General features: G+C 49.7%; 1 protein-coding gene across 5 annotated transcripts in view; it reads right to left on the bottom strand.

The window, feature by feature from the left end:
• Positions 1-267: 267 nt before the first annotated feature.
• LOC122755870 (endothelin-converting enzyme 2) overlaps positions 268-14,064 on the bottom strand; it is a 53,191-nt gene continuing 39,394 nt past the window's right edge. For 4 of the 5 annotated variants that reach the window (XM_044004786.1, XM_044004788.1, XM_044004787.1 and 1 more), the window contains exons 8-19: positions 11,681-11,869; positions 11,042-11,184; positions 10,102-10,216; positions 9,448-9,558; positions 9,207-9,305; positions 8,076-8,153; positions 7,390-7,493; positions 7,126-7,236; positions 6,899-6,966; positions 5,947-6,137; positions 5,700-5,795; positions 269-1,275 (exon numbers count right to left, since the gene is read on the bottom strand). In XM_044004786.1, the coding sequence (XP_043860721.1) occupies positions 1,099-1,275; positions 5,700-5,795; positions 5,947-6,137; positions 6,899-6,966; positions 7,126-7,236; positions 7,390-7,493; positions 8,076-8,153; positions 9,207-9,305; positions 9,448-9,558; positions 10,102-10,216; positions 11,042-11,184; positions 11,681-11,869 (1,482 nt within the window). In that variant the 3' untranslated portion in view covers positions 269-1,098. Of the gene's footprint in view, positions 1,276-5,699; positions 5,796-5,946; positions 6,138-6,898; positions 6,967-7,125; positions 7,237-7,389; positions 7,494-8,075; positions 8,154-9,206; positions 9,306-9,447; positions 9,559-10,101; positions 10,217-11,041; positions 11,185-11,680; positions 11,870-14,064 lie in introns of all 5 variants that reach the window. The other variant, XM_044004790.1, reaches the window with a different exon arrangement.

A 14,064-nucleotide genomic window follows, 5' to 3' on the forward strand; every position in this document is an offset into this window, starting at 1 on the left:
ATAAATGTTTGTTGGAAAGGGTGGCAGCAAAGGGGAGGATGCCACTGGGGGAGCCTGGGCTGATGACAAACAAAGAAGGAAGCAGTCAGTCTGACTTACAACTGTTTATTGGCATAGTGTCAGAGTAGGAAGGAGACCGCCTTCTTCCCCTCCCACCATCCATGTAAAAATAAACTCTGCCCCTCCCCCCTCCCCTCCTGCCTCTTCTCCCTGCTCTCTGGGGGACCCCCCAAGCCTGGAGCCGTAAGACACACACGGTAGTTGTCTACATCCCCTCCTACCTCCCCCCCACCCCCCAGCACAGCTTGAATCTGGAATGGAGAATGTCATCGGGCAAAGGCTTTTGGGTGGAAGCTCCAACTAAAAGCTGACCCTAGAGCAGGGGAGAGACAGCAGCAGTTGGGAGCAGCCACTCTGGCTCAGCTCCCAATGCTGCAACAGGGATCCAAGGTTGTCTGGGTTCCCAAGCAGGGCACTGATTCTCCCGGGATGCCAGAAAGACCAGGGACTACTTTTATCTGCTCCATCACAGCCCTGAAATGTCATCCGCATGTAGCTACCAAGCCCCAGCCCCTGCTGGATCAGACGGGGCTCACTGGCAAGCTGACCCCCAAGACCGCCAGTGCAAGGGTCTCTACAGTGGGATGACTCCTTTAATGTGGCAGGAAAGGGACCAGATCCTGTTGCAGACAGATCCCTACATCCTATGCTGAGCTCCCCTTTGCTGGGTCGGCTTTGCCCCCACCCCCAGATATCTGGCTAGCATCTAGGCCGGAGAAGAGGGGGCTGTCACAGTGAATGATGAGGGAGGAGCTCAGCTCAAGCCAGAGGAGCCTCCTCCAACCAGTGGCACATCGCGGTGGTTGAGGGGGATAGGTAAGGACCGGGGACCTCGGGATATGGCATCACAGTCAGCAGAAGGAAGCAGGGCCTGGGCTTTCAGCTGCATCCTAATCTCGGGGAAGAGAACAGCCCAGCACGGCCGCCCCCCACCCCCAGCATCTGGCTCCCCTGCAGGAAAGCCCAGGGCCCCTGGGGAGGGGAAAGGGACTTGGGTGCAGGAAAGGGCAGTCCCAGGGCACTGTGTGCTCCGGGCTGCTACCACACCTCACAGAGTTGCCCAGGGTTCATGGGAGAACCAAGGGGGCAGTTGAAGTGTTGAAGGAAATCCCGGGAATTGGAGAGGGTTCCCAGCACTCGGAAGCGGGCAGGGCTGTGGGGGTCTGTCACCAGGCCCTCATGTGAACTCTCGGGGGTGCGCACGGAGCACCACACCTGTGGGCCAGGACAAAGAGGCTATCTGAGGCTCCTTCCGCTCACTGACCCTCCCTCCAGGTTTTAAACCCTTCTCTCTTCTTGCTAATCCCATTCAATTCCTATTCAGGACCCTTCCCCACCCCCCTCAGTCCTCGAATTTGAAATTCTTCAGATCTCCACCTTCATCTCCACAATGAGGCACAATGCAAAGAGGCCAGATTTGGACTCAGGAACTGAGTTCAAAACCTGCTTCTTCCATTTCCTCCCTGTATGGCTTCAGGCAAGTTCCTTATCTCTCTGGGCCTCAATTTCCTCTTTCCTAAAAGGAAGGGATTATTCCATTCTGCTTTTAAAATCCATGGTCCAGTGACTCATCCTAATCCCATTTCTCTCCCCCAGGGTGAGGCCAGGGTTTGGGGCTGGCCAGCATCTAGGTTAGAGCTGGGCAGAGGAACTCAAATTCAGCCCAAGGTCTGTGAGGATTCATTTGCCCAACACAAGTTTGCAGGACACTTGTTAGAGAGGAGGGAGAGGGGTCTGGAGGTCTGTCTGTGATAGCAGTAAGGGTTGGGGAGTTTTAAAAGAGAGTGGGCTGGAGGCAGCCAGGTGGCACAGTGGATAAAACCCCAGCCCTGGATTCAGGAGGACCTGAGTTCAAATTTGGCCTCAGACATTTGACACTTATTAGCTTGTGACCCTGGGCAAGTCACTTAACCCTCATTGTTCTGCAAAAAAAAAAAAGGGTATACATTCTTTTTTCTCTCTCTCTCTCTCTCTCTCTCTTTTTTTTTTTTTGCAGGGCAGTGGGGGTTAAGTGACTTGCCCAGGGTCACACAGCTAGTAAATGTCAAGTGTCTGAGGCCGGATTTGAACTCAGGTCCTCCTGAATCTAGGGCCAGTGCTCTATCCACTGTGCCACCTAGCTGCCCCCAAGGTATACATTCTTTTTATCTTTTTTTTTTTGAGGCAATTGGGGTTAAGTGACTTGCCCAGGGTCACACAGCTAAGTAAGTGTCAAATGTCTGAGGCTGGATTTGAACTCAGATCCTCCTGAATCCAGGGCCAGTGCTCTATCCACTGCACCACCTAGTTGCCCCCCCCATACATTCTTTAAAAAAAAAAACTAAAAAAGAGGGGGCTGCTGAGTGACTGGGGGTGGGGGCATTTACAGAGCTAAACACTTTACAAATATTCTCTCGTTTGATCCTCACAACAATCCTGAAAAGTGGGTGCTGTTATTATGCTCATTTTACAGTTGAGGAAACTGAATCAGAGGTGAAGTGACTGGCCCAGGGTCACACTGCTAGTAAATATCTGAGGCTGGATTTGAACTCAGATCTTCCTGACTCCAGGCCCAGCCTTCTCTATCCACTTCTACAGCTAGCTAATTCAGTGAGGTTCACAGAGTAGACAAGTTAGCTCCTACTCCTGAACCCATAGATCAGACGCCAAAGAGATAAAAGCCATGTTCTAGTGAGCACTAGATGATGGAAGGGAGAGGAGAGGAGGAGAGCAAGGATCACAGATTCAGAGCAGGAAAGAACCTTAAGGAGGTCATCAGCCTCATTCCCTCCATTTTACAGGTAAGGAAATTGAGGCCCAGATTAGGAAAGTGAGTAGCTGAGGTCACATGGGTCAGAGCAAGGATTCCAAACCCTAAAACTTCCCCCACAGTGCCATCATACAGAGCAAAGCTCCAGAGGGATCATGGGGAACGGAGACTGGGTGGGACCCAAGTTGGTGGCTCCTGCTGCTTGGGGGGCAAAGGAGCAGGCAAGGTGAGATACCGAGGAGGAAAAACTGGCTTTGGAGTCAGAAATCCTGCGTCTGTTAATACAGCTGTGACTTTGGGCAAGTCACTGAACTCCTCTGGGTCTCAGTTTCCTTGTCTGTAAGATGAGGTCTGACTTAGATGACCTAAGCAGCTCCTGCTGATCAAACTAAAGATCTGTGACCCCCAAACCCCAAGGTCAGGCATCAAATGGAGGGTAGAGTCCACCCTACCCAGTGAGGACATAGGAGGACCTGGGGTCCTGGGGCAGGGGTGGCACGCACAATGCCCCAGAGGAGGGAATGGAGGCCCCTCCTGGGACATTGGCATGTGGAGCAGTGTCCTGGTCTATTTGGACCCGGGTAGGAAGAGGTGCTTCTGTCCATAACTACAACTCCAGTTCATCAACCAATGATTAAGCATTTATGAAGTGCCTACTTTGGGTCAGGCATCCAGAGGCAGCATATTCTAGTGCTGGAAGCCAAGAAAATGGGAAGTCCCCCCACCCCCTTGATATCTCAGTGTTCTAGGCTGGAAGGGGCGCACCTGGGGTGGGGGTGGGGTACCTATGCCTGGGCAATCCCAGGTTCAGCCCCTGGCCCTCTGGGAACTAAGAAGAAAAAACAAAAATGAAAGAATCTTTGTTTCTAAGCAGCTTCCCGGTCCCCATTCTAAGCCAGGACCTCCCAGACTGCCTGATGCATTCATTATAAGCTAATCATACCTGTGTATTCTGGAGAATCACAGAATGATTGGCCCCACCCATGCCCCCACACACACACACCCTGCTCACCTTCACCTCCCTAGCCCCTGCCCCTTAGGCTTAACCACCATAGTCCCTAGGATCTCAAGCCCTGCCTCCGAAACTTCAAAGATCTTACCTGTTACCTGAGCTGCGGTCCTAGGCTCACCTGGGTTAGAGCTCAGCTCCCCATTGTTAGGGGATGCTCCCCGAATAATACATGACATTTATTGAGCTCTTTTTCCAATCATTTCATTCTCTCAAAAGCTCTGAGAGATCAGGGATCAGGAGGGCATCACCCCCTCTTTAGAGATGAGGAAGCCAGCGAAAAGGAGCTGGCTAGTCCAGCGGAGAAAATATTTGTAGAGGGTGGTGTATTTGCAAGGACCAATCGTCTTCACAAGACACCCTGTGAGTTAGCATAGAAGAAACATAAGTCCCTAGTAGTCGGGACTTTTAATACTTTTGTTTGTATTTGTAGTGGATTTATACATACCATTGTCCCCATTCTACAGATGAGGAAAATAGGAGAAATTATTCAAGCTAGCTAGTAAGGATCTAAGTGGGACTAGAATCCAGGACATAGGATCATAAAGATCACAGATGTTCAGATGCCATCCAGGTCAATCCTCTTATTTTACAGAAGAGGAAACCAAGGCCCAGAGACAGTGCCTCTCTGTGGCTCTGGATCTTTTCACTCAATCCACATCTCCTACGTTGTGCCTGGCAGCCCCCTCATGGACACCTTGGAATATTCAAGTTTTCAAACTAACTACTTAATACACAACTATTAGGTATTTTTTTGACCTGGGTGGGGCATGAAAAAAAAATTGACTCACTAAGGACACTGTGAGCCAAGAAAGTTTGGGAAATTCTGAACTGTCCCCTTGTTGGCCCAAGTCTGGTCAAAGGAGGGTGAGGAAGGGAAAGGGGGTTTGGGAGTGAGGTGGCCTGAATTCAAATCCTGACCTCACATTGATCATTTTCCTTCTGGGCCTCAGTTTCCTTTTCAATCTACCTACTTTTTTGTTTGTTTGTTTTTTGCGGGGCAATGAGGGTTTAGTGACTTGCCCAGGGTCACACAGCTAGTAAGTGTCAAGCGTCTGAGTCTGGAATTGAACTCAGGTCCTCCTAAATCTAGGGCCGGTGCTTTATCCATTATACCACTTAGCTGCCCCCCAAAACAAACCCGTGTTTTTGTGGTTTTTTTTTTTAGCCACCAACTTTGGTAATGTTGTTTGTTGTTTGTGTTTTTAGTATTAGCTTTTAATTTCTTTCTTTTTTTTTTTTTTTTAGGGCAATGAAGGTTAAGTGATTTGCCCAGGTCATACAGCTAGTAAGTGGTAAGTGTCTGAGGCTGGATTTGAACTCAGGTCCTACTGAATCTAGGGCCAGTGCTTTATCCACTATGCCACCTAGCTGCCCCTCAGTTTCCTTTTCTGTCAAATGATGAGGCTGGATTTACTCATCTCTTCCTTAGACCTTCAGTGGCTGCACTCCTGGGGTTAGATGATTTTAGGGTCTGAGAAGCAATAAAAACTGATAGGAGGGGCAGCTAGGTGGCATAGTGGATAGAGCACTGGCCCTGGAGTCAGGAGTACCTGAGTTCAAATCCGGCCTCAGATACTTAACACTTGCTGGCTGTGTGACCCTGGGCAAGTCACTTAACCCCAATTGCCTCACTAAAAAAAACACACAAAAAACCCCCAAAAAAACCTGATAGGAGATTCTAAGGGGTGGGGGTCCAGGTTGGCTTTGGATTGTCCAGTTCTCTAGCCCAATGTCTGCATGATCTGGTAGAGTCAGTTCCCAACCCCCTTGTTTTCTTCTTTCTACCATATTCCCAGGACGACATTAGGCAGAAAGAGACAGAGAGGGAAGGGACAGGAAAAGACCCGGGGTGAAATGCAGCCCCTGAGGTGACTGTACCTGGGCAAATCCCACAAAGAAGAGCTGGTGGTTAGTAAATCCCACGGCAGGGAGCTGCTGCTCCTCCCCATGCTTCCTCAGCCATGTTTTGTAAGCCTAGGACCGAGCACACACACCCAGCACCATATTTACATATCCATCCCTTTGGAGCATCCCTTCTCCACTTCAAAAGCCCGCCTGGCTTCTTTTGCCTCCCAACCCATGGCGGAATGTGCAGGGCAGAAGACCTGGAGGACCTCTCACTCACATTATAGGCAGCCTTGAGACCCCCGTTGTCAGCAATGTTCTCGCCCAAAGTCTGCCGTCCATTGAGTCGCTCACCATTGACCTGGTACCGCCCATACTGCTCCTCCATACAAGCGGTGTGGTTCTGAAACGCAGCCAGGGATTCATTCTGCCACCAAGGTCGGAGGTTCCCTTCTTTGTCATACTCCCGTCCTGACCAGGTGGTAGAATAAATAGATACATGTTCATTATTGGTAAAATTGCAGTTTCACAGACTCTTTCATGAAGGACGAATGTTCTGGCAGTACACTGTAAAAGTCACAAAAATCATCCTACCCCTTCACCAATTCCATTGCTGGGAAATTAATGTAAAAGGATTATGTAAAGAAAAAAAAACAAAAGAAGAGCTAATCTGTTCAGATTTTCATAGAAACATCTTAGTAATTAAAAAAATAGAAGCAACTCAAATGCTCAACAATGGGGGAAATTGTGATGTGTTCACTGAAAGTCACTAAGCCAGTTTAGTTCAAGTCAACAAACATTTATCAGTCACTTACTATGTGCCAGGCACTCAGCTAAGCAAATCAGTTGTATTGTTTAGCATTTTAAAATTGGATTTGCAATTTCATTAGGTTTGTGAACTCCCAGAGTGGAAACACCTTCTCCAATGCAGCTCAGTACTTGCTCTGTGGTTTATCATCTGAGAGAGGTGCTTGGGGCACTAAATGCTAGTAAATGTCAGAAGGGACATTAGAACTTATATCTTTCTGACTCTGTCCTTCATGGAAAGATATTTAATTGAAAAATTAAGGAAAGGGACCTGGCCCCCAGGATTACCCTCCTCTTAGACCCAGATCTCAAAGCCTTGCAAAGTGAAAGATGAAAAACAGGAATGCCCACACTAGCCTTTGCCCTATGCCCATAAAAGTGGAGGGGTGTTACAATGCTAGCCAGCCCCATCCTTGGGTCCCTACCTTGGTCATCAAAAGCATGTGTCAGCTCATGACCCATCACCACACCGATACCTCCGAAGTTCAAGGCCCTAAACAAGATTAATACATGACTCATGAGGACCCTTGGGTCCTGGGACTTAGTGTGCCTTGGCCCAAGAGGCCCTGCTTCCAACCTCTTCTCCCCCATGCCCCCTGCCAGCCTTTCCCATGCCTTTATCCAGTGCTTCCAACCCCACCCCGAGGCTCACTTAGGGTGGCTACGGGCATAGAAGGGGGCCTGCAGGATGCCAGCCGGGAAGACAATCTCATTCTTCGTTGGAAGATAGTAGGCGTTCACTGTCTGTGGGGTCATGCTCCATCTGGACAGGGAGGGATGGGAGGATGCATCTCATTTGGGTAGAACCATAATGGTGTGGGCCCACGAGGTCCTTCCCACCCCCAGGTTTGTAGGCTCCTCCCCTCTGCCCTCAAACAGCCCCACTCCATCTTCCCAGAGCCCCCTTCACTCTCACTGGTCCCGATTGGGAGGCTTGCGAAGTTGGTCAGCCATCACCTTGGCAGAAAAGTTGTACAGATTCAACATGTTCTGGAAGAAGGAATCTTCTGAAACGTCATACTAGGAGACAAGGAAGAAAGAGAACCCTAAACATGAGCTACAATCTCCCCCTTTCTTGCCTTTGTCCATGCCCTCCGACCTGCCTGGAGTGCCCTTCCTCCTCCCTGTGCCTCCCAGCATCACCAGCTCCCTCCAAGGCTGGGTGCCGGCTCCTATGAGGCCTTTCCTGATTCCCACAAGGGTTGTTACTTTGTTGTGTTTTGGTTTTACTTATTCATCTGTGTATAAGGTTCCCCTCAGTTGAATGGAAGCTCCTTGAGGGCAGGGTCTTTATGTCTCTAGCACTTCTACCTTTTATGATTTGTCTTCCCCTGTTAGAATGTCAGTGGCCTGAGACTAGGGAGAGGCTATCTTCTTTACTTTTATTTGTATCTCCAGGGCTCAGCCCAGTGCCTGGCATACAGCAATTGCCTAATAAAGAATGCTCCACCTCTGGTTCCCAATTCCTGGCCATGACAGACGTAGTCAGTGCCTTCACCTGCCAATCTGAAGCCTTTCCTCAGGGAATGGGGTGTGTGGAGGACCCTGACTCAGTCTCAGGGCGAGATAGCTGTTGGTCAAGGGGAGGCAGGGGATACTCACACCATCATAAACATCGTCCAGTTCTTTAGGGTCCAAGATGAAATCAGGGAAGCCAATCATGTCGTAGATGGCATCGGCCTGAAGAGACAAGAATTCTAAGGGATCTGAATTTCTCGGACAATTCATTTAGTCATTCGTGCATTCAACAAACATTTTTTCATTAAGCACCCTACTGTGTGCCAGGCCCTGTCCTTTGTACTGGGTTCTGAGGACCAAAAGACCAAAATGAAACTGTCCTGGCCTCAAGTAGAATTCATTGTACTGAGGAGGGGTACAACAGGCTGAGTGAGAGAACTGATCATTGATAACCCAGAAACTATGTCTCTCAAACTTCTTAAATGATACAATGTCCACGAATAAAAAGATACAAAGTGGTAACTGGGGGGCAAAGGGCATCAACAAAGATCTTGTGCAGGAGGTAGCACTGCCCTCCTGTGCTCTTGGGGTTCTAGCCTTGAGATCAGCCTTGAAGACAGCTAAGCATTTTGGGAGGGAAGGAGAGAGACTGTACCAAGGGGGCAGGAGGTGGAAGGTTGGCAAAGCAGTAAGCAGGTCAGTCTGGATGGAACAAAGAGTTAATGAAAAGAGATGGATCCCATCAGATTGGATAGGCTGGAGAAAGACCATGAAAGGGCTTTAGATGTCAGATTGAGGATTTGTATTTGATCCAAGGGTTAATTGGGAGCCACTGAAGCTTCTCGAGAAGGAGAGAGGCACAACCAGATGAAAGCACAAATAGCAAATTGGCAGCTGTTAGGGGAATGGATAGGAGAGGGCAGTGATGGGAGATAGGGAGGCCAGTAAAGAGGCCACTGTAATCATTCATGGTGATGAGGCGGGTAGAGAGGAGATGAATGAGAGATGTTTGGAAAGTAGAATTGACAAGAGTTGGCAAGTGTCTGGATGTGGGCAGTGAGGGAGAAGGTAGACTTTCGAATGCCTGAGTTTGGAACCTAGCGTTCTAGGAGGATGGTAGTGACCTCCACGGAAAGAGGCAAGTTTCGGGAAGGTGTGGCTTTTGGGGGAAATTGATTAGTGGTTTGGACGGCTAGAGCTACCTCAGGGACATACTGCTAGACAACACACATCCTCCTCAACCTCTGGCTCCCTCCCCATCCCCCCCCCCCTTACTTTCTCTTTGGCTGCCTGCCGGGTCTTTTCATCCATCCACACCAGGTGCCCCAGGGCCTCTTCAAAGGCTGCCCTTATCTCACTGATCATCCCCTCTGCCTGGGGAAGGGAGGGAGAAAAGGAAAGGAGCCTGAACTCAGGTTCCTATGACTCCATCCTTTCCCACCCTTACCCCAGCTAGGCTGACCAGGGCTTGCCCCATTCCCAAGGATGTGGATGGGCCCAAGGGCTGGACACTCACAATCTCTTTGCTCTCTCTGTCAAACATTGCTTTCACAAAGAGGGATCCCAATGCGAAGCCGAGAGCATCGTCAGTGTTGGAGATGCAGGTCTGCCACCGGGGTGTACAAGACTGGAGAGAAAAAAGAAAAATCCTTCCCCAGACTCGTTCTTTGGGCCGAAAATATCCATCTCTGCCTCTGCCTCTGGGGCAGTGCCAGCCCTCTATGGAAGACTTCGATAACTCCTGCCTCTCCAACCTGGATCCAATGAGAAGTGCTCCTTCTCCCCCTCCCCCAGGGCATAGCATGGCAGAGCCATTAAAAAAAAAACACAAAAACCCAGAGGCCATCTAGTCTGCCTCTTCACTTTCCAGATGAGAAAGTGGAGACCCAGAGAGAAAGGGATTTACCCAAAAGTCTGGGCAAGTGAGTGGCAGATCCAAGAGCCCTGAACTGGGAGTCTGGGTACTACACTGTGTCATGAGGCCCCCCAGTCCTGATCAAGCCTCTAGAGGTATCCTGGCCTTGCTGGTCTTATCCACAGACTTCCTTGGAGCCCACCGGCCTCCCCCCACCCCCCAGCCCCCGACAAATGTCTTTGCTTAGCACCATATCAGGGAAGGAAGAGCCATGAACCCAGAGGTCAGCAGCAACTAGGAGACCAAAACTGTCACCTTCTTCGTGCCATAGAGAGTCTCCATCAGCTTCTCCTGTGCTGACTCAAAGCGTCGGTCCAGGCTGGAGGTGGTCTTCTGGACAAGGTTCCAAACCAAGTAATTGTTCAGAATGCTGGCAGACAAGAAAGGGCAGTGGGAGTGAAGGAGACACAGCAAGGCACAAATGGACAGAGGGCTGGGTTGGAAGGCAGGGAGACCTGGGTTCAGATTCCCCTAACACCTACTAGATGAGTGACCCTGGGCAAGTCACTTAACTTCTTGTCTGTGAAAAGAGACAATAATTCCTCTGGTACCTCCAGAAAGGGTTGGGGGAACTGAGTTAGACAGCCTATGTAAATGTCAGCTCTTAGGGCTAGCACATGACTCCAGCCTGTAGAGAAGGATGTGACTGCATCCGTGCACAGCGATGCTGCAAAGCTCATCCATGAGCAGATACAGGAGGACGAGGACACAAGGCTGGGGGTGACTGCCAGGGAGCACAAACACCAGCTCTGTCTGACATTCATTCCAGGCTGCTGGCATTGGGGAGTGGGGGGGAGGAAGGGGAGAGGGGAGCTGAGCACGTGCAGGGACAGGTCAGGCTGTGTTTGCCTACATCATCTAGGGTTTCTCTAAATTCCAAATTGGGTGGCCAGGGGCAGCTAGGTGGCACAGTGGATAAAGCGCCAGCCCTGGATTCAGGAGGACCTGAGTTCAAATGCGACCTCAGACACTTGACACTTACTAGCTGTGTGACCCTGGGCAAGTCACTTAACCCTCATTGCCCCACAAAAATGAAAACAAACAAAAAAAACAAAACAAATTGGGTGGCCAGCTTCTGCACTAAGCTCAGGGAGCCCCTGGACACACTCTGCAACCCCCCCCACACACACACACACACACGCCTGATCCATCTCTGCTCCCCGGGGCTGCACCCTGAGGGCCCCCCTCCCCCCACCTTCTCTCTGTGCGATTGATGAGTTCCGACACTTGCTGCAAATAGTCGGTCCCATATACCACCACGGGCTCTGCATCTCCCAGCTCCAGGGGCGACAGGGCAAAGGATAGGAAATCCAGCCATTCCACTGAGGGGGCCAGGACCTAGGAGTGGGGAGAGCCAAGGGAGAATGAGGTCAAGGAGATTTTCCATCTGCCCTAAGCTCTGGCCAAGTCCTTCACCGTGGCCCTTCAGCTTCTGATGCAGACCCTGAGATCCTGTCCTGTTGCCATAACAACAGCATCTGGTTGCTTAGAAATTGCAGAGGGCAGAGGGGGAGGGGCAGGAACCCCTGGGACATCATCCCTCTCCCCCAGCATGGACTCAGTGCAGTCACAACCGATGCTTAGCTGTGGCAGCAGCCAGGGAAGAAGGGAAGCAGCCAATGGGAGGAGACCATAAGGGAGGTCCTTAAATCTCGCCTCCAGGTTTAACGCCTGTTTTACTTGGCTCCCCCCAGGGCCCGGAGATTCCGTCGGGGTCTCTTGGAGAGCCCAACAGAGTGTGGTGGACAAGCCTCGCCATATCGATGAAGGAGGTTATAACTGGGAAGCCTCTCGGAGCCCCCTCCCCATCTGCCCCTCCTCCGGGCTCTCCCACCTGCAGCTCAGCGATGCTCATCTTGTTGTAGATCTTTTCCTCGTCCCGCCGCTGATCCTGGGGTACCGTGACATTGGCCAGCTCGGTTTCTAGTTCTATCACTCGCTGCATCTGCTCCCTGGTAGAGTCGGGGTCACCACCCAGCAGGGTGCCTAGTTCCACCATGTAGTCCAGGTATGCAGTGAGTACCTGCCACAGCCCCCAAGCAACTGTAGGAGGAGGCCCTGGGGACACCCTCCTTGTCTCCTTCCCTGGCCGCTGAACCTGATCTCCATATCCAAAGTGCTCCCCAATGAGCACAGGTTTGACAGTGTGGCTCAGTGGGAAGAGATTTTTGTTTGGAGTCAAAGGATGTAGGTTTGAACCTTAGCTCTTTGACTTTCTAGCTGTGTGACCTTGGGCAAGTCCCTTGATTACTCTGGGGGAAAGAGCACAGGTTCTAAAGCAGGTCCCTGCTCTACCCTACCTGCATAACCTTGAGCAAAGTCAAAACCTCCCTGTGCCTTAGTTTCTCAGCTATAAAACAAGGTGGTTCTTGATTTAGGTTCTGACAATCTCTGGAAGTCTCTCTAGCCTCCTAACCCATCAGTCCTCTTCTAATTGCCCATGCCTCCTGAGTCAGCCATTACTGACAAAGTCAGGTAATTATTGTAACTTACCTTCTCTGACCTCCTCGAGCCTCCTGGCTCACTTGATTTTTCTTTCCCCCCCTTTGGAAGCAATGGAGGTTAAATGACTTGCCCAGGGTCACACAGCTAGTGAGACCAAATTTGAACTCAGGTCCTCCTGACTCTAGGCCCAGTACTCTATCCACTGTGCCACCCAGCTACCCCTGACTCCCTTGAGCTTTTGCCATGTCTGCCTTTCCTGTCTCCAATCCCGAGGCAACTCAACATGGGGTTATTCCTACCATCCATCCATTTGTTCCATGCCCATGATTGTGAAGGCTCTCTGTCCCCTAGGCCTGGAATGTTCTCTTTCCTTACCCAGCTCCCTTCAGAGGTCAGATCAGACACAGCCTCCTCCATGAGACCATTTCTGAATCTCTCATTTGCTAATGCCTCCTCTGAAGTTACACTGTAGTCCTCCTTACATTCTTGTTTGGGTGTGTGTATGTATGTGTGCATGTGTATGTGTGTGTACACGTGTGTAGTCTCTCCTTCTCAGACCATAGAATGTAAGTTCCTTTGGGGCAAAGACTTTTTTTCTCCTCTAGGTATCCCCAACCCACTATGCAGAGATTGTAACAAAGTAGAAACTTGAGCAATGCCTATTGATGGATCGATGGGTAGAGGGGAGCATTCAGTTGGAGGAGGGAGTTTGGGGGAAGGATAGGATTGTAAAAAAGATAATAACATCAAGAAAACACTTTTAAGGGCACAATAATAATATTTTTAAATCCCTTTAAAAGTCCTTTAAGGAGTAGCTAGGTGGTGCAGTGGATAGAGCACCGGCCCTGGATTCAGGAGTACCTGAGTTCAAATCCGACCTCAGACACTTAACACTTACTAACTAGCTGTGTGACCCTGGGCAAGTCACTTAACCCCAATTGCCCCACAAAAACAAACAAACAAAACAAAACAAAACAAAACAAAAGTCCTTTAAGGTCTACAAAGGGATATAGATAGATAGGTGGATGGATGGATCAATCTACATATATGTATGTATATGTGTGTGTGTGTATATGCATATATATATATATATATATATATGTGCTTGTGTGTATTCTCATTAAACCCTCACAATAACCCTGGAAAGTAGCTGTCATTGTTGTCTTCACTTTACAGTTGAGGAAACTGAGGTTGAGAGTGTCTGTCTTGCAGAGCAAAAGCAGAGTTGGGGCCCTCCTGACTCAAGCCAACTCATGGCCCCTGTCTCATGCTGGTAGACCGCCAACATGGACTCCATTTCCATCTCTCTTTGTGCATAGACACACCAAGAGATAGCTATGTTATAGAATTAGTGAATTCATAATTTGAAGCCTATATTCCCCTGTAGGGATGGAGGTGCACGTACTGGAAGCTCATTGCTTCACTCCTGTGAACTCTGAGTGAGGATTTCATCTGCAGAATCCCAAGGGGGAAAAGCCTTAATTGTCTAAGATCCCAAGGCTCTTCACTCAGACAATAACTCAAGGCTGTTCTCTTGACCTTCACAACTGAACTCTCTGTGATGCTCACACCACAGACGATACGTATCTGCTGAGTATTAAATGAGCCTTGCTTTTTGCTTTAGTGCCTAAAACCAGTTGAGAAGTTCTTCCCCATTTTTGCTCAGAAGCACCTCAAGAATAAGTTGTTCATCTGGGCTCTGATGTCCTTGTAGAGCCCAACATCACAAAGATGTTCACATATGCCTCTTGTTAACCAAAATGGAGCAAATAA

The sequence above is a fragment of the Dromiciops gliroides genome, chromosome 4 (genome assembly GCF_019393635.1).
Source record: "Dromiciops gliroides isolate mDroGli1 chromosome 4, mDroGli1.pri, whole genome shotgun sequence".
Lineage (NCBI taxonomy): Eukaryota > Metazoa > Chordata > Mammalia > Microbiotheria > Microbiotheriidae > Dromiciops > Dromiciops gliroides.